At 48.0% G+C, this 27,811-nt stretch overlaps 2 protein-coding genes across 2 annotated transcripts in view; one reads left to right on the top strand and one right to left on the bottom strand.

Moving 5' to 3' along the window:
- SEC24C (SEC24 homolog C, COPII component) overlaps positions 1-6,260 on the bottom strand; it is a 108,268-nt gene extending 102,008 nt beyond the window's left edge. The window contains exon 1 of the mRNA XM_075935700.2: positions 6,204-6,260. Coding sequence (XP_075791815.1) covers positions 6,204-6,245 — 42 coding nt within the window. The 5' untranslated portion in view covers positions 6,246-6,260. The remainder of the gene's footprint in view (positions 1-6,203) is intronic.
- MYOZ1 (myozenin 1) lies at positions 589-27,106 on the top strand. The gene is made up of 6 exons (XM_006135912.5): positions 589-770; positions 3,706-3,806; positions 8,980-9,161; positions 21,172-21,427; positions 25,620-25,794; positions 26,661-27,106. Exons 2-6 carry the CDS (start codon positions 3,731-3,733, stop codon positions 26,890-26,892), a joined length of 921 nt encoding a protein of 306 aa, XP_006135974.1. The 5' UTR covers positions 589-770; positions 3,706-3,730; the 3' UTR covers positions 26,893-27,106.
- The last annotated feature ends 705 nt before the right edge of the window (positions 27,107-27,811 follow it).

Genomic DNA, 27,811 nt, shown 5'->3' with positions numbered 1-27,811 from the left:
CAGGCTTAACAGTTGTGCAGTGAGCAGCGTGATGGGGATTCCGGGGGGGAGGGGGCAGTGACAAGTGTGGAACAGAGGAAGTGACAAGGACTTGGAGGAGCATGTCAGGGAGGCAGGCAGTGCGGGAGCTGTGTGGATGTTGGTGGCAGACGGGGAGTGACTCAGGTGCTGGGGAGAAGTGGAACAGGGAGTGACTTGGCTGCAGCGGGAAGGCCCCTAGAGAGGGAGGTGCACAGAGCAGGCAGGGCAGGGACCAGGGCAGTGACATGGGTGTGTGGAATGCAAGGCAGTACCAGAGCACGTGGGATGTCAGGATCTCCTCTAGGAGAATGGAGGGGGAGTTGTGGGGAGGCCAGTGGTAGCAGAGTGGCAGGAGACACCGCCTCCCCAGGAGGAAGGGGAGTGGTGCCTGCTTGGTTTCTGGTGGAGGATAGCGGGAGCAGCTGAACGGAGTGCTGAGGTGCACTCTTTTCCCTTCCCTTCCCGCCTCTCCCCATTGCTGGTGCTATCTGAGACCCCTTTGCTTGGTGCCATCTACTATTAATAACCATGGGATGCCTGCGTGAGCAGCCTCCAGGAGTCAAATTCACAGCACTCTGCATCAGCACTTTGTGTTGGGCAGGTCCTGGCTGAGAGCGGGTGCCCTGGATCAGCAGGGACTGAGAGCAGAGGAGGGACACACAGAGGAAGCAGCCCACCACCATCTCGCTGCTGTGGGGCCGGGGCAGAAGGGTGTGCATGTTTACCTGAGCCTGGACCAGTGAGCCGAGGTGAGTCCCCCTTACTGCCATTGGGACCCAGAGGAGGGACAGTGCTTGCAATGGCCTAGAGATTAGGGACCAGCCTCAAACTGCAGTGAGAACCAGAACATTAACTGAAAAGTTTGCCGAAGTCTGGCAGGAAGGAACTGTGCTGAAAGCAGACCAGTCCTGAGGGTAATATCCTCTTGCGGCCTTGGTCCCATGCCTGAGATGGCTGGGGAAGAGGAACCAAACTCTGCCAGCCTTCCTCTTTGTCTGGGGTCACTGAATGCTGCTTGGTCTTGGTGTAGCCCTGGGATCGCTGAACACTGCAGGATCCCTGTCCTGCCTGGAACCTCCCCAGAATGCTGCAGGTTCCCCTGCCTGGGATCAATGAAGGATTATAGAACAGTGCAGGCTTTCCCCTTCCCCTCCCTGGGATCAGTGCGTCATAGGGCACAGCCCCCTGGGGACACCTCCCCACGTGCCGCAGGGAATTCACAATTCAGGCAGGCAGGCATTTTCCCTCCATTTTTTCCACACTTCTGACCTATCAATTGTGCCCCCTTGAGAATCCCAGCCCCCACCATGTGTCCTGGCAGCATTACCCCTTCCTGTCAAGCAGAACTATCCCTCTTGTATATAGCCAAACAGATGGCCAGCTGCTCAGAGGAGAAGGCATGCAGCATGCTTTATTGGTGCACCTGCTGACACTTGATTTGGGGATATACCACGTCTGGCACTTTTATGATGTGAACTTCATAGAGATCATACCAAGCCCAACAGAAAATAAACTGTGGAAATCAAGAAGAAACTGGCCCAGCAGGATGCCTGCTGAACTGATTGGACCTGATCTGGTCTGGCTGGAATAAAAGTAAAGAAATACCGAACAATATCTGGAGGACAAAATGTCTTGCTGGCAACTGAGACCTGGCATAGAATATAGAGCCATTATTTTTAACTCAGCTCCATTTACTGCCTGCAGTTCTGTACCCATAACTAATTAAAGATGCAAAGTGCTAGGGCCCAATGACAGGATTTAGAAGTCTAGCTAGCTAAATGCTCCTGAAATTTGAAGTTTAAGTCAATGGTGCTAGTCCAGTTTACACTAGTTGAAGATTTGACCCCTAAATGTTGTTTGCACAACTCTGGGGGCCAAAGGGAAGGCTGGACTGTGCCCAGTTAAAACCATCCTCCTTAATCTTGATGCTCGATTGTGAGAGGATTTGCAGAACTCTGTTGCTTCCTCTCTCAGTCTTGCAAAGCAGATCTCTCAACCCACCCAGCCACAAAGGTGAGAGACAAGTTGTGGAATTAAATTGCCCAACCAAAGGGATGCATGAAAAGCTGAATACATAGGACACAAATGCACTTGACTTCAAAGGATTTGGAGGTTTTCCTTTAATCTGATGGCTACTTGCTTCCTTTATAAGAATGGCCCAACTGAGTTGTGCCAATAATTGTCCATCTAACCAGTATCCCCATTCGCACAGTAGCCACTGCCAGATGGCTCTGGTAACTAAAGGTTCAGGGACACCTGGAGCATGGGCTACATCTCTGACAATCTTGGCTAACAACCATTGATGGAACTATCAGTCAGCCCTTCAGGAGTAAATCATCTACTGTTTCAAGGGCCTTTTTGAAGGGCTTGCTCTCTGCTCACCTTTTGAGGGGCAGATCATCCCATGTCACACAAGTTTGTAGGACATTCATGTCTCCCAAAGTAGCTCCTGGACAGACATTCTTACAGTCAGATGATGGTCTATCACAGTGTTTCTTAAACTTTTTAAGATGGAGGAACACCAAACAATATTTTTTTTTATGAGTAACACCAAGGATTTTTTGTTAAGAAAAAAAAAAAGAGGCTGAGGAAAAGTTATTGAGCAAAAAAAAAAAATAGAGTCGAAAATAGGGTTGGGGGGGAAAGTTATTGAGGGGAAAAATTTTTTGCCTGCCCCTTTAAGGGTGGCCATTTTGAACTCTGCTGTTCTCTGCGGCACACCTCCGACTGCCTCACGGCACACCAGTGTGCCATGAAACACAGTTTAAGAAACATTGGTCTATCACAACCTAATGATGTTTGTGTAGTGGTGTTAAGTTGCGCTGAAGTGACCTCCCATCAGGATGTTTTGGCACAGACTCACGACAGAATCAGAGCGTTGCAGCTTGTTGTCCAATAGTGCTGTGAAACTGTTGCACGATGGTGGTGCAGTGTAGGAATATTATGTTATAAGATGGTGATGCCATCCTGGTGAGGTATTGGCATGTTGTGTCATGACATTAAGCCACCACAAAGCAGGTATCAGCACTTTGTGATGAGAGAACCTGGCCCTGGAGGATGGTTTGCTGCCACCTGTCTGGATTTTACCCAGACAGTCCAATTTTTGGCTTCCATGTCCAGTTTTCTGCTGGAAAGTCCAGTTCAAAAAGGGACCTGGTAACCCTAAATGGCCCCCGAACCAACCATCCAGTCACTGCAGGGCAGGGGCAGGTGACAGGTCATTGACCCACAACAGACCCTGCTTAGCCTGGGCCATCTCCTACCTGCAAGCAGGTCTCTTGAAACAATCCAGTTAGCGATGTGGAGAGAGAGGGAAGAGGAGAAAGCGAGGGGGGCAGGGCCTTGGGGGGGATTAGAGGCAGAGGAAGCACTGGGACCCGGGAAAAAAGGCAGGGCAGAGCTTTGAGGGATGAGGTGGAGCAGGGTGAGGACTTGGGAGGAAATGGTGCAGCAGGGTGGGATCTTGGGGATAGGGATGAAGAAGGCACAGGGCCTTGGGGAAAGAGGTGAGGCAGTGGGTGGGCCCATAGGAGTCTGGTTACCAGCAGTTAGAAAAGTGGCAAGTTGGCAACCCTAAGAGAGGGGGAATGCAGGTAAGAAAGGAAAGAGAGGCAAGAGAGTAGTTTCCATTCTGTCACTACAGTTTTCCAGTGTTTCACTCTCCCATCTCATTGTCTCTCTAAGTTGAAGCAGAGAACCCTTTGTGGTAATGCCCCTTGCAGGAACTCCGGCTCCTATCAAGACGAAAAAGTCCACTAAACTCATTGGGAAACTAACTCGTGAAGGTAAGATGTATGCACACAAGCGCCAGAAATCCCGAGTGGTATGTGGCTCAGTCCATCTCACACAGCTCTACAGAACAGTAGATGTGGGTGGAGCTGGGTGAAACATTTGACTGAAACTTTGTGTCAATGTCACCAAATTGTAGATTTTAAAAGAAAATCAAGACACTTCCTTCCAACATTTTTTAAAATAAATGTTTTGATTAAAAATAGCTTTTTGTTTAGAAATTTCATTCAATTTTTAAAAATGTAAAATATTTTTAAAAGCTTGACATCAAAAAGAAATGTTTCAGTTTGGGTTGAACACTGTTTTGTTCAACCCAAAGTAATTTTTTTCATTTGACAAGAATTTGGAAAAATTTCAGTTTTGTGTTGATCCAAAATTTGATGTTTTTGAACTTGCCAGAGAACCAGACAATTAGTTATTCACACAGATTAGTATGGGAGCCCCTAAACAAGACACAGAGGTGCGTGAATGTGCTGGGTTCTTACACTTGGTGGCAGATGAAGTCAGCCTCCTCAGTGATTATCAATTCTAAACTTTTCACATTGTTTGTTATGTCCCATGGTTTCCAATGCACTTACTGGTAGTTTCTGTCAGTTGCTGTGCAAGTCTGAATTACTTTTGTGGAGAAGGAACCAGGTTGTCAGGCAATGAGAAGGGAAAGGTCCTGGAAGCAATAAATATGTTCAGAGAAATCAGGAGGAGAGTCAAGCAGTGGTCACCAACCAGTTGATCGGGATCTACCGGTAGATCTTGGAGCCTCTGACAGGTGATCCTGACTGGTTTGGCCAGGGCGCTATCAAGCACTGGCACTTCAGTTGCCCCTCCACCCACTGTCATGCTGCTCCTGCCCTCTGCCTTGGAGCTGCCTCCTGCTTGCTGTGCAGAGTGTGGGAGGAAGAAGGAGGGCCCCTGATGTCAGGGTGTCCCTCCTCCCCCCACTTCTGCACCCTGTCTCCACACAGAGAAGGGGATGGAGGGAGCTCTGCAAATCTCTGTCCCTCACACATTGTGTGTGTCTGTCATTCTCAAACACACACGCTGTCCTTCACTCTCATCTCCAGACCCATCACATACATGGGGAGTGGTTGTCACTTCCATTACTGCCTGCAAAGTGTGGTATCTTTGGGTTTTGACTGGTCTGTGCATTTCATCATTTTCATTTCTTTCTTACGCTTAAATTTAATTCTTTGAGTAGTGAGTTCTAAATTGCCTAACCTGTTGTGGCTGGAGTCATCCCTGTGGTAATTGCTGCTGCTGGACGTGGCTGGCATGTCCCTGCAGCCCTTGTGGAAGGCAGAGCAGAGGGTCCCCGCATGCTGTCATTGCCTGCAGACACCACTTCTGCAGCACCCATTGATCAATAAAGGGGAACCGTGGCCAGTAGAAGCTGTGAGCTCAGTGCCTGTGGATGAGGGGCACCATGTGGTGCCATGGCTGTACATGCCAGCTGCTTTCAGGAGTGGTACAGGGCCAGGGCAGGAGCAAGCCTGCCTTAACCCCACTGCTCCACCACCCGTAAGCCATCTCAGTTAAACAGTGCCCAGCCAGAGGCCTGCTTCCTGAACCCCTGTCCCAGCCCTGAACCTCCTTCTCCACCCCCCCCCCCGCACCAAAACTCCTTCCCAGAGCTTGCACCCTGAAACCCCTCCTGGATCCCAATCTCCCTACCAGGGCTAAGCCCAGAGCCCCTCCCACACTCCCAACTTCTTGGACCAAGACCAGAGCCTGCACCCCAACCCTCTACCCCAGCCTGATGAAAGTGAGAGAGGATGGGAGAGGAAGGGGGATGGAGTGAGCAGGGTGAGGTCTTGGAGAAGGGGAAGAGCAGGGGCAGGAAGGGAGTGGGGCAAAGGTATTTGGGTTTGAGGTAGATTTTACATTGCACTTCAATTGAAAAAGTGATCCTGTGCTTGAGAATGTTGGAACCAGTGGTATATAGTGTATTTAAGCATTCTCTGATGGTAACATCTGGATACAAGGTGCAGTACACATGTTGCCAGTCGGCAAGGACTTTCAGATAGCCTCGCACACCCGCCTATGTGGTTGGCTAGTGTTCCCTCACAGGGATTTAGTTTGCTAACCTTCCCCACACAGGAGCGGTATAAACAAAGAGGGCCAAACTTAAATCCATGTTTACAAAGGGGTTACTCCAGATTTACACTGGAATAACTGAGAGCAGAATTTAGTTCTGACTATATGTGTCAGTGCCCCAATGCCTTTAATTAGCTGTGCACCAGCATGGATCTGTCTATCATTACCTCCACCCTTAATTTATTTTCCTTCTGCAATAGCAACCTCTTGATCGTCACTCACTGGTCAGTAGGCCATGTTCTCTCAATGGGGTTGCAAATAACAGGAGAATGCAGTCCTAGGGAGTGCTAGGAACACCTTACCTTGAGCAATATTGGAGGGGGTGATTTGTACACGGCTATCATGCGCCTTTTCTTCTCACTTTAAGTGGAGGGACGAGGAGATTTCCAGAGGTGCTGCAAAGTAGTAAAAAGCTAAAGGTTATTCCCTTCCCAAATTGCCAAGAGGGGCCTCAGGAATCCGCTCTGCTCAGGAGAGTTGGAAGAAGGACACCTTGATATAGGTTTTTAAGTTTGCTCCCAGGCCAACAGAAAACCCTGTGTTCACCACAACAGGCAAATATAATAACTCCAATATCTACAGAAAGTCTCTTCCCACTGGGAATGGTGGAGTGTGGAACTGGCTTGCTGCAGAGGGAGTTCCTCCAGGGATTTTGCCAGGTCACTGCCTGGGCTGGGGAAAGGAGGGGAACAGTCTCTATCAATCAGAAGAGCTGTTGTTTCAAACAGGTCAGTGCTCACTACAGAATTTTTAGTGCATGGGAACAGGGTCCACAAGCCACTTAGTGCATGGCAGGTGAGACAGCTGTAGACTTACACACCACCTTCCTCTGCATCTCCCTATTGATGAGCCCTAAAACTGCTCAGGGCCATCATGACACAAATTCTTCCCATCATCCACATTTTGTCCAAAGGATGCTTGGTTCAAGGTGCCAGCCCATCAGTCTTAGTGGGGAGAAAAACAGTTCCATGTCCTAAAGCCTAGGTCGTTGATTCACCATGCTGTTACTCCAGTTTTGTGACACTGTATTGCCATTGAAATGAATGGCTGGTTGTACACCTGTGTAGGGATGGAGAATCAAGCCCTCATTTTGTGCTTATGACCAAGTCATAACTACCTCTAAGTTAAAGGTGACCAGCAACTGAAAAAGGTAGATGTGTGCTTTCTCTTGCGCTGGATGGATAAAAAAGGCCCTTTTTAAACCCCCTCCCCCAACATTACTTCTGCACATGTATTATACTGTATATATCCAGCCATTTGAATACCCTGTTTTTGCTGGAGCACTCTTTGGAGCGCATAGGTGTTTATGATATCATAAGAGACTGGGAGTAAAGAGAGGGGGAGGGGTTTGTAATCAGAGAGGTAGAGCCTCGTTTCCAGCTGAGTTGTATGTAGCGTACAATCTAGGATGAAAAGACCTGCCACCCACTCACCATATTCTAGAGGTTGTTTTTGGCAGACATGTATTTAACTCAAAACTCTAACACACAGGCGAGAGAAAAGCTATCCTTGTGAAAAGTTTGGGATCTATGCTGTATCAACCAAACACTGAGAAAGTCCCCTCTCTCCTGCACTCTGGTCCTCTCAGGAATCCTCTAGCAAAAGTGGGGGAGAGGTGGAAAATCTTAGTCTCTTACTGGTGTTGTTTCTAGGGTAAAATGGAAGCAGCAACAACAAGATCATACAGAAGCAGAAAAGGCACAAACATTTCCCTGACCTCCCATTTTATAGATTCCCTTTCAGATTCCACCACAGACTTTCAGAGAATGGAAGGAAATATTTCTTCAGTAGCTTTGATGAGGTTTCTGATGGCCTCACTAAATGTGTGGCCTGAGGGCCGATCAGTCAGGATGATTAGAATCCCTTGACCAATAGCTAAATAGGGCCGAGAGTCACTGCATTACAATGATTTTCTATAATTAACTTCAGGGGGTGTTTTCCATGCACACAGTCAAATTAGACCTCTGTCATTTGCATGGCTGTCTGGTGGGGTTTTGTCCAGTGATCTCAGATGTCCTTGCTTGTTTCTTGCCAGTGATTTCCAGCTGGGCTGGCCCTAAGCTAGGGGTGGGCAATAGTTTTAGATGGGGGGGGGTCATGCAAGAATTTGATAAATGGTCAAGGGCTGCACTCTTCCATGGTATTAATGGAGGAGGTGCAGGGTGTGAGATGGAGGTAGGATGCAGAAGGGAGCTTGGGGTAGGGGAATGGGATGTAGTTGTGACCCAGGAGATTGGGGTGAGGTGTCTGGGAGAGGGTATGGATGCAGAAGCAGAGGTAAAGGGGGTTAGGGTTGTGACCTGGGGCAGGAGTGTAGGAGGGGAGCACAGAATTGGGGAGGGAGGGACTGGGGTTCCAGAGGCAGGCTCTAGCCAGGAGGTTCTTACCTAGGTGGCTCCCAGCCAGCAGCCCAGCAGGTCCCTCAGACATCCCATCACACCATTCAGAGTGGCTGGCCATAGGGGCAATGTGTTCCTCTGAGCACTGTGAGCCCAGGGGGAGGTCTACTTTGTGAGCTTCCTGGACTGCAAACATGGCCCAGGCAGAACTACAAGATTGTGCTGTGGGTGGGAGCAGCATGTAAAGCCTTCCCCTTCCTCCCCCCAGCTTGCAGTGCTTAGAGAAGCACATGGTTGCCACAGCCGGCTGCTTTGAGCAGTGAACAGGGACCAGGCAGACAGGGAGCCTGCCTGAGGCTTCCACTGGGCCACGGGTGGGATCTAGGCCATGGGCCATATATTGTCCACCACTGCCCTAAGCTCGGAGTATAGAAGGGTGACCAGACAGGTCACTGAGGCAGAGTGGGACGGCAGAGGGAGGACAGCTTGCACTGATTCATGTACCTCAGAAGTGAGGTGTGTCAATGCTAACACTGCCCTGATGTAACTCCCATGCACGCAGACACACTTTGGATGGGAAGCAGGGTAAATTCATCTCAGAGGACTACCAGTGGGAGAAATGGTGTGTGTAGAAAGAGAATGTCTAATGCAGACACAGACTTGCTGGTGTTTGGGAACACGGTGGAGATAGCCTGGAAGAGAGAGCTTTCTAAGGTGCATCTTCTGGTATCTTTTCCAGTCATGCCACAAGAAGGGTCCAAGCTGAACTTGGGGAAGAAGATCAGCATCCCCAGGGATGTGATGCTAGAAGAGCTCTCACTCCTCACTAATAAAGGATCCAAGATGTTCAAACTACGCCAGCTGAGGGTGGAGAAATTCATTTATGAGAATCACCCTGATGTCTTCACTGACAGTTCCGTGGTAGGTCACAAAAATGCAACCACAAGCCAGTTCCTACCCACTTGGGAATGTGAGGGAAGGTTGCATGGCTTCACTCTCACCACAGGCTAGGGGATATTCCTTGGGTGGCAGAGGGGCCCAAGATTGTGAATGAATATGCAGACTGAACTTCCTTTCCACACCAGCACTGAGCTCCTTCTGGGCACTTTTGGGATCCATTGATGGCTCAATCCCAGGAAAGCTGAACACTAGGAGAACACTGAGGCTCATGTGTAGTGCTGGTGTACAGAGCTAGAAAAGTGCATGGCTATGTACCAGTTATTATAACAACATTTCCCTTCTCACACTGGTGGCAAATGATGCATTCTGACCTAAGGTTAGCTCATCTGGACTCTCTTCCATTTTCTGGGGTATTTTCTCTTCTTGGTGTAGACCTCAGCTCAGTTTTGAGAGAAGATCCATGAAATAAAATTGAGACAGAGGCCTCCAGCAGCTGATACTGCACTTACTTTGGTTTGTTTGCTGGGAAATTAATAGAACAGTAAAGGAAAGAATGTTTAGCTTTTACTAGTATCTTGTACTGGCCCTTGTAGTGCATAAAGTCAGGTTTATGCATTTCTTCCTCCCTTTCCCACCTCTGAAAAATTCATTCTGCTGATTATTTAACCTTAGAATTGGAGCTGATCTTCTCTGTTTTTGCTGAAAAACCAATTGGAAGATTGGCACAAAAGGTTTCTCAGCCTTCATGTAAAGTAACATGGATATCAAACTTCTCACAGAAAGAGCTTTTCTCCCAGGCAGTGGCCAACAGTTTGAGTTAAACAAACAGAAGAGATCTCATAATTTCAGCAGCTCATCTCCTCTTCTGTCTGCTGTTTAAGCTTCCATCTCTTGGCATGTCATCATCCCATTTATCTTCCCGACCAGGGGCATTCAAGATTTCCTATTTCTAATAAAAGTATCAAGCTGAAAAATTGTTCTAGACAATAAAAACTTTGAGGCTTTCCTCATGATTAAAGCAGCAAATCAGGAATTCCATCTGTACTTTTAACAAGTACAATCTAGGAAGCCAAGTGTGGAGAAGCCATAAGAAAGGCTGGTTGGAGGAGGAGGAGGAAAATGCCATCAGAATAAGAAGGGGCAGTACCAAGTGGCGGTCTCAGTGAGAGTCCAGGGCTGATATTCAGGATACATGGGTTGTATCCTGTGTCCCCGTGGCAAGTCTCCAACTCTCTGATTGTTCATTTGTACAGTTATCTTATGCTGCTACCCTCACGTCCTCCTCAGAGCACTGTGCCATTTTTGTCAGTGCTTTGAAGTTTGTGGATGAAAGATGCTAGAGAAGTTGGCAGCATTGTTATAAATAGTCAACAGCCAATGCAAGTTTTTGAGGAACATGGTAAAAAAGACACATTTAAACCGATAGCCTTACACAGGTTACTACTGCATCCAAACCCCTCCTTTACCTGGGGAGCTGATGCACCTACAGCTCACATAAGGTTGCAGCACAGATTGCAGACCTAGGAAAAGCTCAGCGAGCCCCCAAATACCTGAGGCCCAAATTCACATGTCAGCCTCTGAGGCTATAGTGAGGTTCACAGAAATGACATTTTATGTGAGGTTAGAAGGTTTATGATGGGTGTACAGAAGATGAGGGCATGACCAGCTTGTCAAAAGTTGGGGTGTCCAAATTGAGAAATGCAAAGTGAACAAACTGTCCCACTTCAGGCATTTCAAATTGGGCACCAAGAAACCGAGGCACCAAAGAGTGGAAGATATTTTTGGAAATGTGGGCGTCTGAGCTTGGGATTGCCAAAGACTGGGGAATTATTCTATCTATCATAATTTACTGGCTACTGGCTACTGGATGAGCTATGAGAAATGGGGACCTTGCCTTGATTATTCTATCCCAGAATACTAAGCTTCATTCCACAGTGCTTTGGTAAAGGATCCCAGCTTCTTTCTGGATAGACACCCCTGTTGCATTGTGGCAAGGAAGGACTCCGGCCAGGGGACTCATTCACTACTATCCAGAGACTTCCTCAAGAGGGAGAGATCTTTCAAAGTGACATTGGAAGATGCTCTGTCTTGAGGAAAGGCATTTGGGGTTTTAAAAAGTTCTTAGCAAGCCTGGACTTGCCTGCATGGCCTAGCTGGAGTGGAACTATGAGGGTATCAGGTTGATGAAGGGTCTCCAAACAGGCATGGTAGTTTCCTATTTTAAAGTCCTATGTGGCTCCTTTTCAGATCTGACTTTTTCAAACCAGACACAAATCACAGCTGCCCATTGCCTTTGGTCTGCAGGGTTCAGTCTGCCCTCCTGGCTCCCCTCAGGATTAGATGGACAGGATCTGGGACATAATTTACTGGCTACTGGCTACTGGCTACTGGATGAGCTATGAGAAATGGGGACCCTTGCCTTGATTATTATGTATTTATTGCATTGTGGTAACATCTAGGAGCCACCATCTTAGACTAGAACCCCACCATGCCAGGTGCTGTACAGATCCAGGCGACAAAGATGATCCCTGCTCCAAGGAGTTTACAATCTAAGGGTATGTCTACATTACAGAGTTTTCTTGGAAAAACCTGAGTTACATCCACACTGCAATTGTGTTCTTCCCAAAGTAAATTGAAATAACAGAGGGGTTTTTCCAGAGCTGGTAATCCTCTTTCGACAAGGAAGAAGCCTTTTTCAGAAAAAAACTCTTTCGGAAAAAGGAGTGTGTAGACGGGAAAAAGGGAGTTCTTTCGAAAGAAGAGGAAAAAGGAAAAAGCACAGGTGCCCTGGTGGCCATTCCATCCATAGTAATCACAGCTTAAATGCAAGAGAGTGCCCATTCAGTGTGAACGCTATCTTTCAAAAAAGCAGATCGCTTTTTTGATGCGCTTTTGTGTGTGGACGCTCTCTTTCGGAAGAAGTTTTTTTGGAATATCTCTTCCGAAAAAGGGTTCTTCCACAAGAAGCCTGCATCTCAACATAGCATAAGTATAAGACAGAGTGGAAGCACATAGAAACAATGAGACAGTATTGGCCAGAAAGATCAGGCAGTGGTCTCAGCACATCAGCACTCTAACCCTGGCAGAGAGAATCTGGAGCAGGGATTTGGAGGAGGACAAAGAGGTAGATTTGCAGATGTTTATGGGGAACACCTCTTAAGCGTGTGGGGCAGAGAGGAGAAAGCATGCAGGTATTTGAAACTCTGGCAAGTGGGCAATAGAGATTGGCATCATGGACGAATCAGAAGTGAGCATCAAGAGCTCTATGGCAAATGAGAGATTTGCCAGGAAGGGCTTAGAAATTGCTTTTCTTCACTTTTCCTATTTGCTGCCATGGAACAGAGGAGATAGCAGAAGGGTGCAAGGAGAGGGTTGATATGGTCAGTGACAGGCTAGGGAAGTGACCTTAGCAGCGGTGCCAGAATGTGCTTGTCAGAGACAGAGAAGAGGATGGTGCTATAGCAGAGATAAGATAATGAGATGTGGGATAAGAGTTTCAGCTGTGTGGATGGATAGGAAAGGTCAACTCTCAGATGTCACACAGAGAGAACTGGCATGTTGTACAGCCAGCTTGGAGGGGAGGACCTAGAGAGGGGGCCCAGGTTATAGATCTGAGTGTCTGGCAGGATGGGGGTGTTCTCTCCAGTGCTGGAGAAAGGAAGTTATGGGGTAAAAGGATGGGGAGAGCAGGAGCTCTGTTTTAGCCAAGTAGAGCCTGAACAATCATTAGCAAGGAGCCCTCACGGAGACAGGTTGAAATTTCAGCTTGAGAAGAAGACAAGTTGGGAGTAAATGTGGTCATCCCAAACACTATCCCCACCGCTGGCCCTAATCAGCAGCCTGAGCAAAGAGACTGGAGGCCGACTGGACTACAGAGACTGAACTATCTTCCTGCCAGAGCAGGTTTCTCTGGAGCAAGGGGCAGCTGCTAGTGCTGTCTCTGTGCGGTGGTCTGATTCTTATCCCCTGGGCTGTCAATACAGTACCTGCCACTTGCACCAAATTAAAAAACGTTTTCTGACGCTCAGATTCCCTCTTCTCTGCCACTCCTTCCTTCCTCTCCATTGAATGGAAAGACATGGAAAGAGAAACTCTAGCGAGAGGTGGAAATAAGGGAGAGAGGTTGGCTTCTGTTTAACAGAGGAACAAAGCATTCCTCCTGCTACTTTATACAGGTCTCCTATCAGGATTCATGTTAGTGCCCCTAGATGCTAGAATAAAACAATGATAGAAGTAGAGAAGCCCAAAGCTGAGTAGATGGTTGTATGTAGCAGTGAATACAATGAGTTTAGTAAGCTCTCAGTCAAGCCAGAAAGGTAGAGCTAATGCAGCTTCCTGTGTCTGGCAGCGTTTATTTCAAAGAGGTCCTTAGGACTTAGATCTCTGAGGGCCCAGCTGTGAAGGGAGGAGAAGGGAGGAGGAACTGAAGCACTGAATCATCAGTCTGATTTCTGTTGTTCCTCCAGAAGAGAACAAAGAGCAGCCAGTGGCAGGAAGGGAAATGCTACCGCCCCCAAACTATACTTAGTGCTGCACAGAAGGCAGAGGAAGGCCTGGCCCCACTGAGCTAACTATGGAAACTGCCAGGTATGACGTGAGGGAGGAGTGGCAGAAGGAGGGGATGAGATGAGGATTCCAGCAATACAATCAAAGACACAACTCTCTTGGTCTGTCAGTCTATCCAAAGGAAGGAGGATGGAGATAAATAGAGATAAGGATACACATTAAACATCAGCAATATCTTCATATTTGAAGGCCTGCTCTGCACTGAGCATCAAAGCTTTCAAACAGAGGCTGTGGAATGACCAGCAGTGGAGAAATTAAAATCTGAGACTTGAGACCCATCTATTAGAAATGCTTACCTCAGTACAGTACATCTTCCCCTGACCCCCCAATGAGTCTCTGAATGGCTGTGAAGACTGTTAACCTCTTGCTCCAGGACAGGTGACATGAGGGGTGGGGAAGAAACCAGAGTCTCCCCAGAGCCGCTCTGGGAACTGCCACAGGGCAGCTCTTGAAATGAAGTGTGTCTAGACAAGCACAGGTACAATCCAGGATGAGCTGCTTAAGAGACCAGGGCAGCGTCTGGGACTACTAAATGAGAGGCAGAGAGCTGAGAGAATGGAGGAGTCCTCTGGGGAAAAGGCAGGAGCACAGTGGAGGGGAGCTGGAGACTGAAAAGGGCTGAGGCCGGGGTTGTAGCTATACTGGAGTCATTTCCAGTTCAAGGAGCTCCGATCAAGCCAGTGCACTAAAAATAGCATGTAGCCATGGTGTCAGAAGCGGAGGGAAGAACTTCCCACGATCCCACCTGAGTACCTGCCTATCCCGACAGGGGCATGCTTGTCATGCGTGCCCCTCACAGTTGGGGCTATGCTCTAGTCATGCATTCACTCATGATAGCTCTCAGGGCATGTCTCTGGGCACTAAAACTACAGCCCCAGATCCAAGTGTAGTCAGACTCCTGGCTGCGTCTAGACTGGCAGGATTTTCCACAAATGCTTTTAAAGGATACGTTTTCTGTTAAAAGCATTTGCGGAAAAGAGCGTCTAGATTGGCACGGACGCTTTTCCGCAAAAGCACTTTTTGCAGAAAAGCATCTGTGCCAATCTCAACGCAGTTTTGCGCAAGAAAGCCCCAATCACCATTTTCACCATCGGGGCTTTTTTGCGCCAAACAATACCGCGTTGTCTACACTGGCCCTCTTGCGCAAAAGCATTTGGGCAAAAGGGCTTTTGCCCAAACGGGAGCAGCATAGCATTTCCGCGAGAAGCACTGATTTCAGACAGTAGGAAGTCAGTGTTCTTGCGGAAATTCAAGTGGCCAGTGTAGACGCAGCCCTGGAGTCTTGCGCCCTACCCACAGGACCATGCTACCTCCCAAAGGAGGGTGCAGTTATTTTAATAAATTAGCATGAGATACCTGACAATCTGGGACTCTCACCCCCACACTCTCTTTATACAAGCGCATGGAAAAACTTAGCCTTGCATTAAGGGGTTCAGCTCCAATGGAGGATTTGCGGACATCTCCCTGTTCTCTCTCTCTCTCAGGAAAGCATGTGTGCTGCTCACTTACTCCCTCTTGGTGTTCCACGTCTGTTCATTTGAACTTTAAATCGCCATGGCCCAGAATAAAGGAGCATGTAACTGGCTGCTTCAGTAACTTCAGAAGCGTTATTAACAACACAGACACCAAGCATTTGGGAAGCTCTTCATCAGAGAGGTGGAAATAGAAACACATTTGGTGGCCTCAATCATTCCTTCTAGGGCACAGCAAGGAGCCATCACGGAGCTCACAGTGTCCTTTCTCAGGCACGCCCTCTGACAGCAAGGCCTTGAGATGCTCAGATGGATGGATCATTTTTCAGCACCCATTTCTCCTGAGGCACATATGGCCATGCTGGAGGATTAGCAATGGCTCCCGTGCAGGTGCTCTGCAGCTTGCAGAATTAGAGTCTTGGCTGGGAAAAAGGTTTCAAAGGCAAACACATTCCTGTTTGTTTACAACTCCTGAGACCTGTGCCTCTCTAGGGTCCAAACACAATCTGCAGTTGCTCTCTCATTAGAATATTTTGTAATGAATTTAGCACGTCTGGATGAAAAGCCCTTAGGACTGAAGGCTCTATTCCGTAGTACAGCGCAAACAGGCAGACACACAGCAAATTTCCCTGCATCTCCAAGGGCAAGAGAAGAAATCAGCCTGCTCGACCCATTCACTCCATTGCCTCTTTTCCATAACTGCCAACAAGGGGGACAATTAATACTGAGTTTCACGATGCTTTTTGTAAGGTGGTCATTAACTGAGATTACTAAACATGATGCTGATGTCCAAGCAGAAGTACCCTGTAGCCTCCCCGCCCAGGCAGACAGACACATGCTAGCTCCATGTGAGTAGCAGTGCAGACAATGTAGCATGGGCCAGCAGACCCAGGGGACCGAGATGGCTTGGAGTCAGGCAGCTGGCCAATACCACAACGTCCACATGGCTATGTCATTACCCTTGCTCCAGCAGAGCTAGCCCTGCATGCTCCCAGCTGCAGTGTAGATGCTTCCCAAACGGCTTGCAGGCAATAGCAGCCTGATTGTGAGCTGCAGGTGAAATGTTAGCCACACAGCCACTGAGATAGCCTGCTGCTACCACATTTCCCAGTAAACACCTTTACTTCCGGCATCATCGGCATGTAACAAGCAGCAGAGACGCAGCTTCCCTGTCCCATCTTTGGCCAGGGACAGTCTCCTTGGGACTCTCCTTCAAAGGTCTGCTGTCTGTTATAGGAAAGCTTCAGGCTGCAGCTAGCTTTCTTCACTTCTCACACAAGGAGGGATGAATGACACAAGACCTACCAGGACTCCAGGTCAACTCTGGAAATGGGTGACAGGGGAGGAATCACTTGATGATTTCCAGTTTTATTCATCCCCTCTGGGAAACCTGGCATTGGCCACTGTCAGAAAACAGAATACTGGGCTAGATGGACTTTTGGTCTGACCCCGCCTGGCCATTCTTACGTTCTGGATACAGGAAATAGGAAGGTTCTGCAAGAACAATTTTATTTTCTATATGACCTTTCCCATGAGCAGGTCTCCCTTTGGAGTGTCTGGATCACCAGCAGTTTTGGTGGAAAGGAGAGGAGTTTTTTAGTGACAGCTGCAATGCTATGTATTAGCACTTTGAGACAACCTCCCTTCCGCCACTCAAAACACTCCTTTATTTCAGTCTGCCTTTATTCAGCTAGGCAGTTCCCCACTTTTAACCAGACAGACACCTCTCCAGCCTTTGTATAGAGAAGAGAGCTGAAACCTCCATGATCAGTTGTCTCTATCCCCAGTGTTTTCTGACATTCGGGGAACCTAATCCTCCCTGCTCCTAAAATAGGAAGCCCATTCAGGCAGTGGCAGGAGAGATGTTCCCAAAGGCTGCCAGCAGCACCAGCTCCATTTGTTTAGCTTGCTGATGGCTGGATGCCTGGCCTGTAGCTTGGATGACCTGCTGTAAAGCTCTGTATGCTGTCATGGAGGCGTGGAGTGGAAGGTTGATAATGCCACACTGAGCCTTGTGGGGTTTTCACTTCTCAGCTATTTTTAGCTGAACAAACAGCTGGCCTTGGAAAGCCTGTTACAGTCTGAAAAGCTTCTCTTTGCTGAACTACATTAGGTACAAGAAACATGAAGAATCTTTAACCCTTTAACGAGTCATGGGATTCACATTGCCAATTGGCCACACATGGGGAATTTATGCAGGCAGTATCATAGTACATGAATGCATCTTTGGTTCATCTTCATTTGGCTATCTTCATTATTCCCCAAGTACCTATAACTTAGCACCAAATCCAAGTGCAAAGAACATGTGATACACGTAGATGGATAGTATCATGTTTTGTTTGTGATACCTGTGTCTGTGTGCAAACTCTAATATCCCAAAGGATCCACTATCTTTTACGTTCAATATGTAAAATATGTCATGTACTGTACATGGCATTGCCAGAGAGGTCCCTTCAGTTTCTGTACCACATAGGTATTTGCTGAAATCACTGCCATATCTGGCACCAAGCCCTTCCCCTACTTGGGGTCCCATCCCACAATAGGGTATGTGCCGTCTTCTCCAAAAGAAATCAATGGCCATTAAATGTGCTTAGTGCTTTGCAGAGTCAAGCCAATATTAGATGGAACAGAGTCTGTTTTTAGGTGACATGAGACTGTGTTTGTTAGCCCTTCTTAGGGCAGCAATGCCAGCTTTGTCGTTTAGACTAATGCAGGTTTCTTCCTTATCAGGCAGGCTGGCTAGAACTGGTTTGCTAATATCCACTTTCATTCATTGGTGTGATCTCTAGATTTGAGGATGATCTTTATCATGGATTTGCATATGGGTCCTGAGATGACTCAGCAATCCAATCCTGGAACCTCAAATCTGCCAGCAGACATTTCGTAGCAGGCTATCTGCCCATTGGGAGAAAGTACTTTCTTTAATATCTACTAAGCCTATAATAAAAGCTTTTTCATTCTCTTCCATGAGACTCAGTGCATGTGCAAGAGGAATGTAAGCCTTGGGTGTTCTCACAAGCTGCCATACCTCCATGTTTTCACAGTCTTCATAAAATCAAGTAAGTATAGGACTTGAAGGGGACCTGGTACATCCTTGTGGCTCATCTAGGGAATTAGCTGCACTACCTGGTCAGATGCCCCTTCCTGTGGTTTCTCCTCCATCCATCATTCCACTCACTCCAGGGCCTCCTATGTGCCAGGATTTAGCACTTTCCTCTTCAGAACTCAGCCCCTCCTCACCTGAATGACTGTAAAGTTCTCCCTCTTCTGGGGTATCATGAGTCCTTTGAGGCAAACTGTCCCCCGCAGTCCACTCCCCATGATCTGGTCTGTGCCATTCCCAGAATTCTTTATACTAGGTTCCAGTCCAGACACCTTCAGCCCAGCAACTTGAGGCTTTTACTCTCCCAGCCCTGACTGTTCCTCTCTGGACTGCGTCCTGCTTCTCTCTTTGCACCTTCCTGCTTTGCCGCCTTGTATCAGGGAATGCCTCTGCAGATCTCCTTCCCAGGCCTCCAACTGTCTCTCTTTGTAGAGCCTACCCAGCTCTTTGCCTCTGCTGGACTTCAGCAGCAGCTAGACCCTGGCACTTCCTGTTTCCTGCAGATGTAGCCTGAGGTTAATTGGCCTCATTTACCCTTTTCAGGGTTGGAGGGGAGGACACCACATCACAGACCTTGAGAATTCATCAAATCCAGCCCCCGGTACTGAGGCAGGGCCAAGTAGGCCTAACCCTGGCAGATGTCTGTCCAACCTCATCTTAACCTCCAGTGATGGAGATTACACAACCTCCCTTGGAAGCTTATTCTGGTATTTAACTATCCTGATTGTAAAAAAGCTTTTCCCTCCCTCACTTGCTGCAGACTCAGACCATTGCTTCTTGTCCTACATTGAGCACATGGTGAGTAATTGGATCACTGTCCCCTTTAGAACAGCCCTTAGCATATTTGAAGGCCGTTATCAGTTCCCCTTCAGTCTTTTCTCAAGACTGAACATGACCAGTTTTTAAGCCTTTTCTCAGATGCCAAGTTTCCTAACTGTAGTGAGCACTATTTGAATCATGAGAGGTGAGTGGGTGTTACTGACCCAAAGGGGGAAGAACCCCTCTCCAAGCCCAGTCCTGTCCCTTTAACTCCCTGGAAGCTAAGGGGCGGGGGAAGTGGTATAAAATCCCAGCCCAGGAGCTGAGTAGGGTCCCACCCATTGAAGAGGTAGCGGCCTGCCCTAAGCTCCTGAGCAGGGATGTCACTGAAGACCTTGCTGAGGCTGAGGACTGGCCCGGATTGCTGGGCCCTCACACCAAGGAGGAGACCATTTTAACCCTGCTGGAGGGTACAGACTCTGATTACCCCGAGAACCGGCAGCAACCGTGGAGCAGGTAGACACTGAGGGGGAGTTAGGATGTGGCCCTGGGGGAAGCCGATGACAGTCAGGGTTACCTCATTGTATTTTAGAGTATCAGAGTGTGGTGGACTGGATCCCTGCTGAACCCAGTGGCAGCCCTGGCTGCCACTGCTAGGGCCCTGGGCCGGGATGTGGTGGAGTAGGGAGGGCCCACGTCTGGGAGGCAGTCTCTCCCTCTCTTGCCAGTGAGCTACTATTTGATTGTCTGCCCCGCCCTGCACCAGGGCCTGGGCCTACTGAAACTGTGAACTGCTATTTATCTGCCCCATCCTGCACCAACACCTGGGCCTACTTAAAACTGTGAACCTTGTTTTGTTTGACTGCCCTGCCCTGTACTCAGGGCCTAGGCTTAAAGGGGACCACTGGACATTGATTTATGGGCCTAAGCACTGGACTGGGGCCCAGGACTGAGCCAAGCGGCTTACACTAGCCCTATGATCATGTTTGTTGCTGTCCTGTGGACTCTCCAATTTGTCCACATCTTTCCTAAAGTGGCACACCCAGAATTGGACAGAGTGTTCTGGCTGAGGTCTCCCCAGTACTAAGAAGAGCGGAACAATTCCCTCCCATGTCTTATATACGGTCAGGGAATTGCGGGGCGTGGGGCAACACCCTCTCCTGCTGCATGCCCCATGTCCACCCTACCTCCACTCCGTCCCAACTCCATTCCTTCCCCCAAGCCACACCCATGCTCTGCCCATTTGCCCGAAACCCTCTCCCCCGAGCAGCATGGAACATCAGCAAGGGTTGCTCCCCTCTCTCCTGGAGTGACCTGGCAGCCTGCTCCACTTTGCCCTGCTTCTCCATGGAGTGCAGCGGGCTGGGAGAGGGCGGCAAGCTAAGCTGAGAAGGCTGCCAGATTGTGCCTTCTCTCACTGCGGCAGTACGGGGTGGAAGAGGAGGGAGATCCTTGCTGCTGCCCTGTGCCAATCCCCCTCCCCACCCCGTAATCCTTTGGGCTGCCCTGAGACCCATCCATGAGACAGCTGAGGTAGTCACCGTGTGGCCCCCAAAGTGTGGGGTCTGGGTCGGCCCCCTGAACCATCCTATGGACCGAATGACTCTGCATACAACACTCCTGTTCGTTTGCCCCAGAATAAGATTAGCTTTTTGAAACTGCTTCAAATTATTGACTTGTATTCAGTATAATCCAAAAATCCTTTTCAGCAGCATGACCATCTAGCCAGTTGTTTCCCTTCCTGTTATTCAAGTCCTGCCTCCATCCCAGCTCTACTGGGGCTCCTCACTCCTGACTCTGCTGCTCTAGTTCAGAGTACCTGCCCAGATCTGCTAATGTGCTTCCTCTCTTCCCGCCAGCATCCCCTGCTCTTCCACACCCTGGTCTCTGATGTAGCCCTGCCAGTGCACCTAAAAAAATGACCGATAGCATCCCCTGCTATTCCATGGCTGCTCCTATACCAGATACAGGAGTGGCTCCATGCTACATATTGCAAATGTTTTGGTAATTTAGACAGATGCCCAGTAGGAACTTGGAGACCCATCAAGCTGACTTTGAGCTCCGTGCTAGGGAAACATGATTGGAATATGTCCAGTAAGAATAACTTCTACCCTTTGTTTTCCCACTCCAGGATCACTTTCAGAAGTTTATCCCAGTTGGAGGACATTACGGAGGAGAAGCTCATGGTTACTTGCACAGTGGTGGGCGGATGGTGGGTGGAGTAACCGCAGGGCAGTATGGATCTAGTAAGCTGCACTACCCTCCTGCCCCTCCTCCTAAGCCTGGGAGCAAAGGCGGTGCTGGGGGCACTGAAGCTGATCATGTCGGGGGCTCAGCTGGAAGTGGGGGAGGAGTGGATGGTGGAGGAAGTAACGATGCTGGAAAAGGCAAGTATCTCTCTACACAGTAAGAGTGAGGATGGGGTAAGGATGTCAGAATTTGGCCCATTATCAGTTAGGGATGGGAGTGGCTAAAAGAAAAGATGTGGCGAACCTTCCAAACCCAATTCTTTCTCAAAGTTTGGAAAAGTTGGGTTTAGCTTTGTCTCACAGTTTTGCTTACTTCTGCCTGGTATTAGAAGACATAAATATCAAACTTGTATCAGAATGTATCTGTCCTAGCTAAACCAAAAAAGTTGTGAAAAACCTAATAAGAAACCTTGATCGCCTCAGGCTGGTAAAGTATGTGCTAATATCCCATATTGTCCATATGGGGCTTTGCACCTTCTTCAGAAATATCCATCATTGGCCAAAGTTAGAGTTAAGTGATTTTGTTGGATCACTGGTCAGATCTGGTACATTGTTTTCTATGTGCCTATATGTTTGTTTTGTTTTGTTTTTGGATGAAAGAAGTTTAGCTAAATGCAGAGAAGTTTCAGATGAGTATCAGAACTGAACTACCAAATCATCTGAAGGTCACTTATTGCTATTCCGCTGAGGTGATAAAAATCCATTCAATATTTGTATTGACTCTTAATGATGTGTATATACCTGCCATTTAGAGCAGTGTGTGGATACAAAATTTGCATCTGCACCTGCATTTGTAAAAATGAGCCATGGATGCAAAGCAGATATCTGCGGAATTGCAGGCCTTGACTTCCACTTACTTCAGTCCTTGGTTTATTTGATCCTCCATTTACTTTGGCCAGAAACCTCTGGAAGCAAATCCCTGTATTAAATCAACTCAGCATCTTTCCTTCGTTGTGATGACTTTACACAGGTGATACTGGATAATAATTCAGTCTCTGGCTATAGAATATTGCCATTTAGACTGGTCTTAAGGGATATGGATGACAGCTCTGCCCAATTCCCATTAATCTCTTAGATGGCTTTGAAAACGTCAGCCTTAATTAATGAGGAAGCCGCCACATTTGGAACCAAGGTGGGCCTGTGAAAACAAAGTGTGCACCCTTTTGTAGACGCAAATGTATGATTCCTGTTTGTCATTGTCGTATTACTGGTCTGAGGGGCGAGATAGGCCAACCTTTTGGCTCCTGCTGCAGAAGTGGAGCCCCATTATTTCTTTCATCCTTACTGTTCTGTTGCCTTCTAAAATACCTTACTATTCCCAGGTTCTTCCCAAGGAAAATCTTGCTTATGGGCACAGGTAGGAGGGGTATTAAATGAAAGCTGAGATTCCTCTTTATAATTGCCCCAAAGCAAGGCAGGACCACAAAGAGGGATTTTGTGGCCTGAGGCAATATCCATAATGTAAGCCCCCATCCTTTCAAAAACTACCACTATAGAGAAGCTCTGGAGCAGAGACTGGGAGGGGGATTGGAGAATGAGTCTGCGCCACACCGGCCCTGTAGCAGTGACTCCTTTCCCCAGCTTCCTGCTTCAGATATTGTGACTTGGCATATGGGATCCCAGTGTCATTCACTGAAATTGGGCCTGGCCACCCCAGAGTCATGACAGAAGAGAAGGCAGGCCACACCTGAGTGGTGCTGTAACCTTGTTCACTGGGTTGTAGGACCACTTGGATTGGGAGCCCTATAAAATAGGTGGCCCAGGGTAAACTGCCCCCCTCCTTCCCCTGAAGCAGAGAGGCTTGGGGCTATAGGTTTGGCAAGGCCTAAAGGCTGGCTGTGAATGAGACAGAAAATAAATGAGCTCAAAGAAGATGGATGTGATTGGGGGGGGGGAAGAATACAAAAGCTATGCTATTCAGACTGCTGTTGACATCATAAGCACTGTTTTCAGTGCAAGCTGCAGTAGACACCCTGATGGTGGGAAGAATAACACAATGCACTTCAGCCTGATGTGATCCAAATTAAAGGAAGCCACTGTTATAAAAATAGGTGACTGGTGTCTAAGTCTTAAAGCAATCTATAAAGCACTGCTGAATTATCACCACTGGTAGCTAGATATCCTTGTGCTCAGCACACAGAGTCAATGTAATTTACCTCGCTCATAGAACTGGAAGGGACCTTGAGAAGTCATTGAATCCAGTCCCCTGCCCTCACAGCAGGACCAAGTACCATCCCTGACAGATTTGCCCCAGATACCTAAATGGCCCCCTCAAGGACTGCACTCACAACCCTGGGTTTAGCAGGCCAATGCACATACACTGAGGTTGGACACTAGGAAAAACTTCCTGTCAGGACGTCTATCAGGGATGGTCTAGACCAGACCTATTCAACACATGGCCCGCAGGCCACATGCGGTCCACAGTCTCTTTTTTTGCGGCCCATAGTGCAGTTTAAGTTTTCATGGGACTCAACATGTGGCTCATGGGTGGGATCCTTTGAACATGGCCTCCACTGGGAATACGCTCCACAACGGAGAGGCGTCTCCCAGTCAGGGTGAGGATTGAAAGACGCAAGCGGATGGGCTGGCTGGAACAGACGGGTACAGGGTGCTGGCATTTCTAGCTCCCCAGGGAAGAGGTGCCGGGAGTACTAGGGCATTGTGGGAAGTGCTGGCTGCTTAACCCTGTGGGCAGAGCCTGAGAAGTGCCGACTGGCTCACACTGGCCACTTTGAGTCCAGCGCCGCAGCTTAAGGCTTCTTCTTTGTATTAATGCCCGTCAGCGTGAAAGAAGCTATTTGCATATATATTTGCATGTCTATGCAACCACACTTAAGTTGCAGCCCTTGGCATGTGCTGTGAGTATCACTGTAGCCCCCAGGGTTTCCACAGTTGAGTAGCCCTGGTCTAGATGGTGCTTGGTCCTGTCGTGAGGGCAAGGGACTGGACCCAGTGACCTCTCTCAGACCCTTGCAGTTCTAGTGTTCTATGATTCAAGGGCATTATAGGGTCTGGGATTTGGTTTTGGCTCGTTATAGAGAGGAACTAGATGTGAAGTTTGGCTCTAGGACCAAACTCCCTCATACATTGGTGGTGTTCAGATGTAGTGTTTGTTTGGGCCCATGTAATGCAGATGGATTTTACACATCCATGCCCCCCAAATAAGAGAGGAAGAGGTTAATTTAGGCAGCAGGTAGCATTTCAGCTTTAATAAAGGCATCCCGAGACAGGAAAGTGATGGCTGATGAACAGATAGACCTTCCTAGGAAAAGAGCCTGGACAGACAGCTGGGACTTTGGGGAATGTAGCACAAAGAGGAGTTTGCCAGGACCTGGGGTGGGTTGAAGCAAGCCAGCTCTGTGATCTTATTGGGGTTTATGTTTGGATTGTATTAGGCTGTTTATTATAAATGTCTCTTTCCCTAAATTATTCCAACTGGGAGGAGGGGCTGACATAGCTTCTTAAAGGTGTGGTTCTGGCTGGGACTGCCACAGGCTGGATGAAATCCTGGCCTTATCCAATCCATGGCAAAAATCCTATTGATTTAAGTGGGCCAGGAATTCACACTCCATTTCTAGTCATCAGTTGGAATGGCATAGGAGAATGTCTTGCAAAACGCAAGGGGCCAGAGTAGAAAACCTTAGCCACCCTTTTCTGGCCTTGCTGTCCAAGATCATGTGTGTCTTCTGCTATAGAAGACACAAACTATTGTTCATAGTGCTGCATAGTGAACAACCCTTTTGTAAACCAACAGCTTGCACAAGCTACCCAGCCTCCTCTCCAGCCCTGAGGTAGTACATTTCTATGCATAATCCATGCCACATGAAGAGCTCTATAACAAAACTAGGGGGAAAAAAATCCAGTGATATTCAGTGGAGTGCTTGGCTGATTGTGTCTCCTGTGGCCAGCTATGATTTTGTTGCTCTTCTGCAGGGCTCAGGAAAAGGCCGGAGTCCATCTTCCATGTCATGTTTTCTGCAGGGGAGCAGCCCACAACTGTGGCTGATGCAAGGTCATGTCATGTTACTGACTGTTGTAAAAAAGTTAACTTTTTTACAGCATGTGTTCTGATGAAGCCCCAACAAACAGTGGCTCTCAAACTGGGGTCCCCAAAAGATAATTGTAATGGGAAAGGAAGGGGTCCATGAGATAATCTGTCAAGATGTGGTCCATCCTATTAAAAAAGTTGATCCTAGGTTTTGATTTGTGATTGGCTGGGTCAGCTGACAAAATTCACTGGCTTTGAAGTTCAATGCTTAGGACATGAAAAATGCATTTGTTCTGCAGAAATCTCACTTGATCAAAATGCTCTTCTCTTCTGTGTGTCCAGGTGACCAGGCAGGTGAAAAGTCAGGAGGTGGAAAAAAAGTGTCTATCTTTAAGACCTATATCTCTCCATGGGAGCGAGCCCTGGGCATTAGCCCTCAGGAGAAAAGTCAGTTCACCATTGACTTGTTGTCATGTGGTTCCAAATCTGATCTCCCACATTACAAGTCTTTTAACAGGTGAGGCCACTTTGGAGGTATAATGCAGGGTGCATGAGCTGTAGGACAATTCTGGATGTGGCCACTGTGGCTTTAACTGTGTTAATAGGATTTTTACACATGCCAGGTTGCAACCTCTTATGGGGCTAATTGCTGAAGGCTTTCAAAGGGAACAGGGGTTTTAGTACTAGAGACAACAAATGAGGATTCTTCTCTAGAAGCCTCTGTTCTTGGAGCAAAGGTCCTTATTTCTATTCACCTTCTCCAGAGTACATTGTACATGATTTGACATCAATTGCAAGTGACTCTAGTTGAGTCTGCATCCATGGATTTATTACCATAGCCACCTGCAGAGCTTTGCAAAAATCCCTCTTTAAGACTTAGGGGTCAAGTATTCACAGTGCTGCAGTTGAGAATCAGGCCCTTGTTGCTCATCCTTATGTGCAATAAACTATAGACATTTCTAGTACCACAGCAGCTCTGCAATGCACTTCTAGATTTTAATCAGCCCATTCCCTATCCATATTGCTGAATGAAGCAGTAAGTGTTGACTAACATATTCTATCACAAGATGAAACAGAGGCTCAAGGAGGATGAAAGGCCAGAGCTTTCCTGACTCCACATCTTTACTAGTGCCTCCGTACTACACAACCTCCTTATGGAGCCACTAGCAAGCACCCTTTTTTATACTGAAGGCACTGGAGAGGTTTATCTGTACAGTAGAATTAGTTTGTGATGTTTGATAGAGCCTCCTGCAGCTGGTGACACTTCTCTACTTGCCCCTCCAGCTCTTCACTGAAACATTAGAAATGACAATAACTTTATTTTCTAAACTGCATTGTTTAGAAATGCACTGTTTGCTGACTCCATTTGTCACCCTGACCCAGGAGTGCAATGCCTTATGGTGGGTACGAGAAGGCACGCAAGTTGATGACCTTTCAAATGCCTGAGTTTGATGTTGGCCCTTTAGTGCCAGAACCCATCATTGTCTACAATCAAGATATCAACACTAGACCCTCCTTCAACAGGACCCCAATTCCCTGGCAGGGGTCAGGAGAACCCACAGAGTACAACATTGAGATCAAAGTGCCAATGGACGGAGAAACAGAAGAGCTATAAATTCTGCTCTCTTCTTTCAACCTTTCACATTAGCAAGTCTTTTGTGGGGAGCTGAGAAATGCACTCCAGTCCCAGGGATCCTTCCTCTTCTTTGTCCTTAGGGCAGACAAGTTCCCAGTAGGTTCTAAGCTGATCTTTGCTGTGGTGTTCATCCATATCAGAAGCAGACACAGGGAAAGCACTGAAAACGAGCAAGAGTGAGTGAGCAAGAGAGATGGCTTATCTTTGTACCCACCAAGGCAAGACAAGACAAAATTATGGCCTATGTTTAATGACACTGCATGTTGCCTGGCTGCTCCATATTGAACCTGTCCTGTCACTTGTTAACAATCAATAAAGCACCGAAAGGAAATAAAACAGTCTGTTTTTTGTGTCAGGTCTGAAAAAAAATGGCTGCTCAGGCTGTACTGGAAACCGTCAAACCAAAATTAGAATGGAGCAGGAGGGCACATGGATGCCCACTGCACCAGCTACTGACACTCACTGGGGTAGCCATGGAGACTACACAAAATCTGCATCTAGAGCAAAATGTGACTGCCCACCAGCTTAGCAGCTTTAGCTTCAAAGAACATGTTATACTTATTCTGGGGACTTCCATAGTTCTCATCACAATGCAAGGGACTACCCAGATCTACACATCTTGCATGGTCTGGACTTAGCTCTCCACTAGACCAGTGTTTCCCAAACCTATGGTCTGTGGCCCAGTTCCGGGCTGTGGGAAAAAAACACCGGGCCTCAGCGTGGTTGCCGGAAGGGGCGTGGGGTGGGCTGGGAGGAGGTGGGGGGGGAGGGGAACTGGCCGCTGGGAAGCAGGGTTGGGGGCAGCGAGGCTGTCTGGCAGAGATCGGGGGGAGGGCGGGCGGCTGGTGGAAGCAGGGTGGGATGGGAGCTGGAGCTGGCTGGGGGAGATCGGGAGGAG

This window comes from Pelodiscus sinensis, chromosome 8 (assembly GCF_052426305.1).
Source record: "Pelodiscus sinensis isolate ZL-2025 chromosome 8, ASM5242630v1, whole genome shotgun sequence".
Classification (NCBI taxonomy): Eukaryota; Metazoa; Chordata; order Testudines; family Trionychidae; genus Pelodiscus; species Pelodiscus sinensis.
This window is presented reverse-complemented; position numbering and strand designations above follow the sequence as displayed.

What these genes read in the sequence shown, in the direction of transcription:
- MYOZ1 (XM_006135912.5), top strand. Translation starts at nt 3,731, where the DNA reads ATGCCCCTTGCAGGAACTCCGGCTCCTATCAAGACGAAAAAGTCCACT. An exon ending in TCTTCACTGACAGTTCCGTG is followed by an intron (nt 9,162 to 21,171) that starts GTAGGTCACAAA and finishes TTCCCACTCCAG; the next exon opens with GATCACTTTCAGAAGTTTAT. An exon ending in AAGTAACGATGCTGGAAAAG is followed by an intron (nt 21,428 to 25,619) that starts GCAAGTATCTCT and finishes CTGTGTGTCCAG; the next exon opens with GTGACCAGGCAGGTGAAAAG.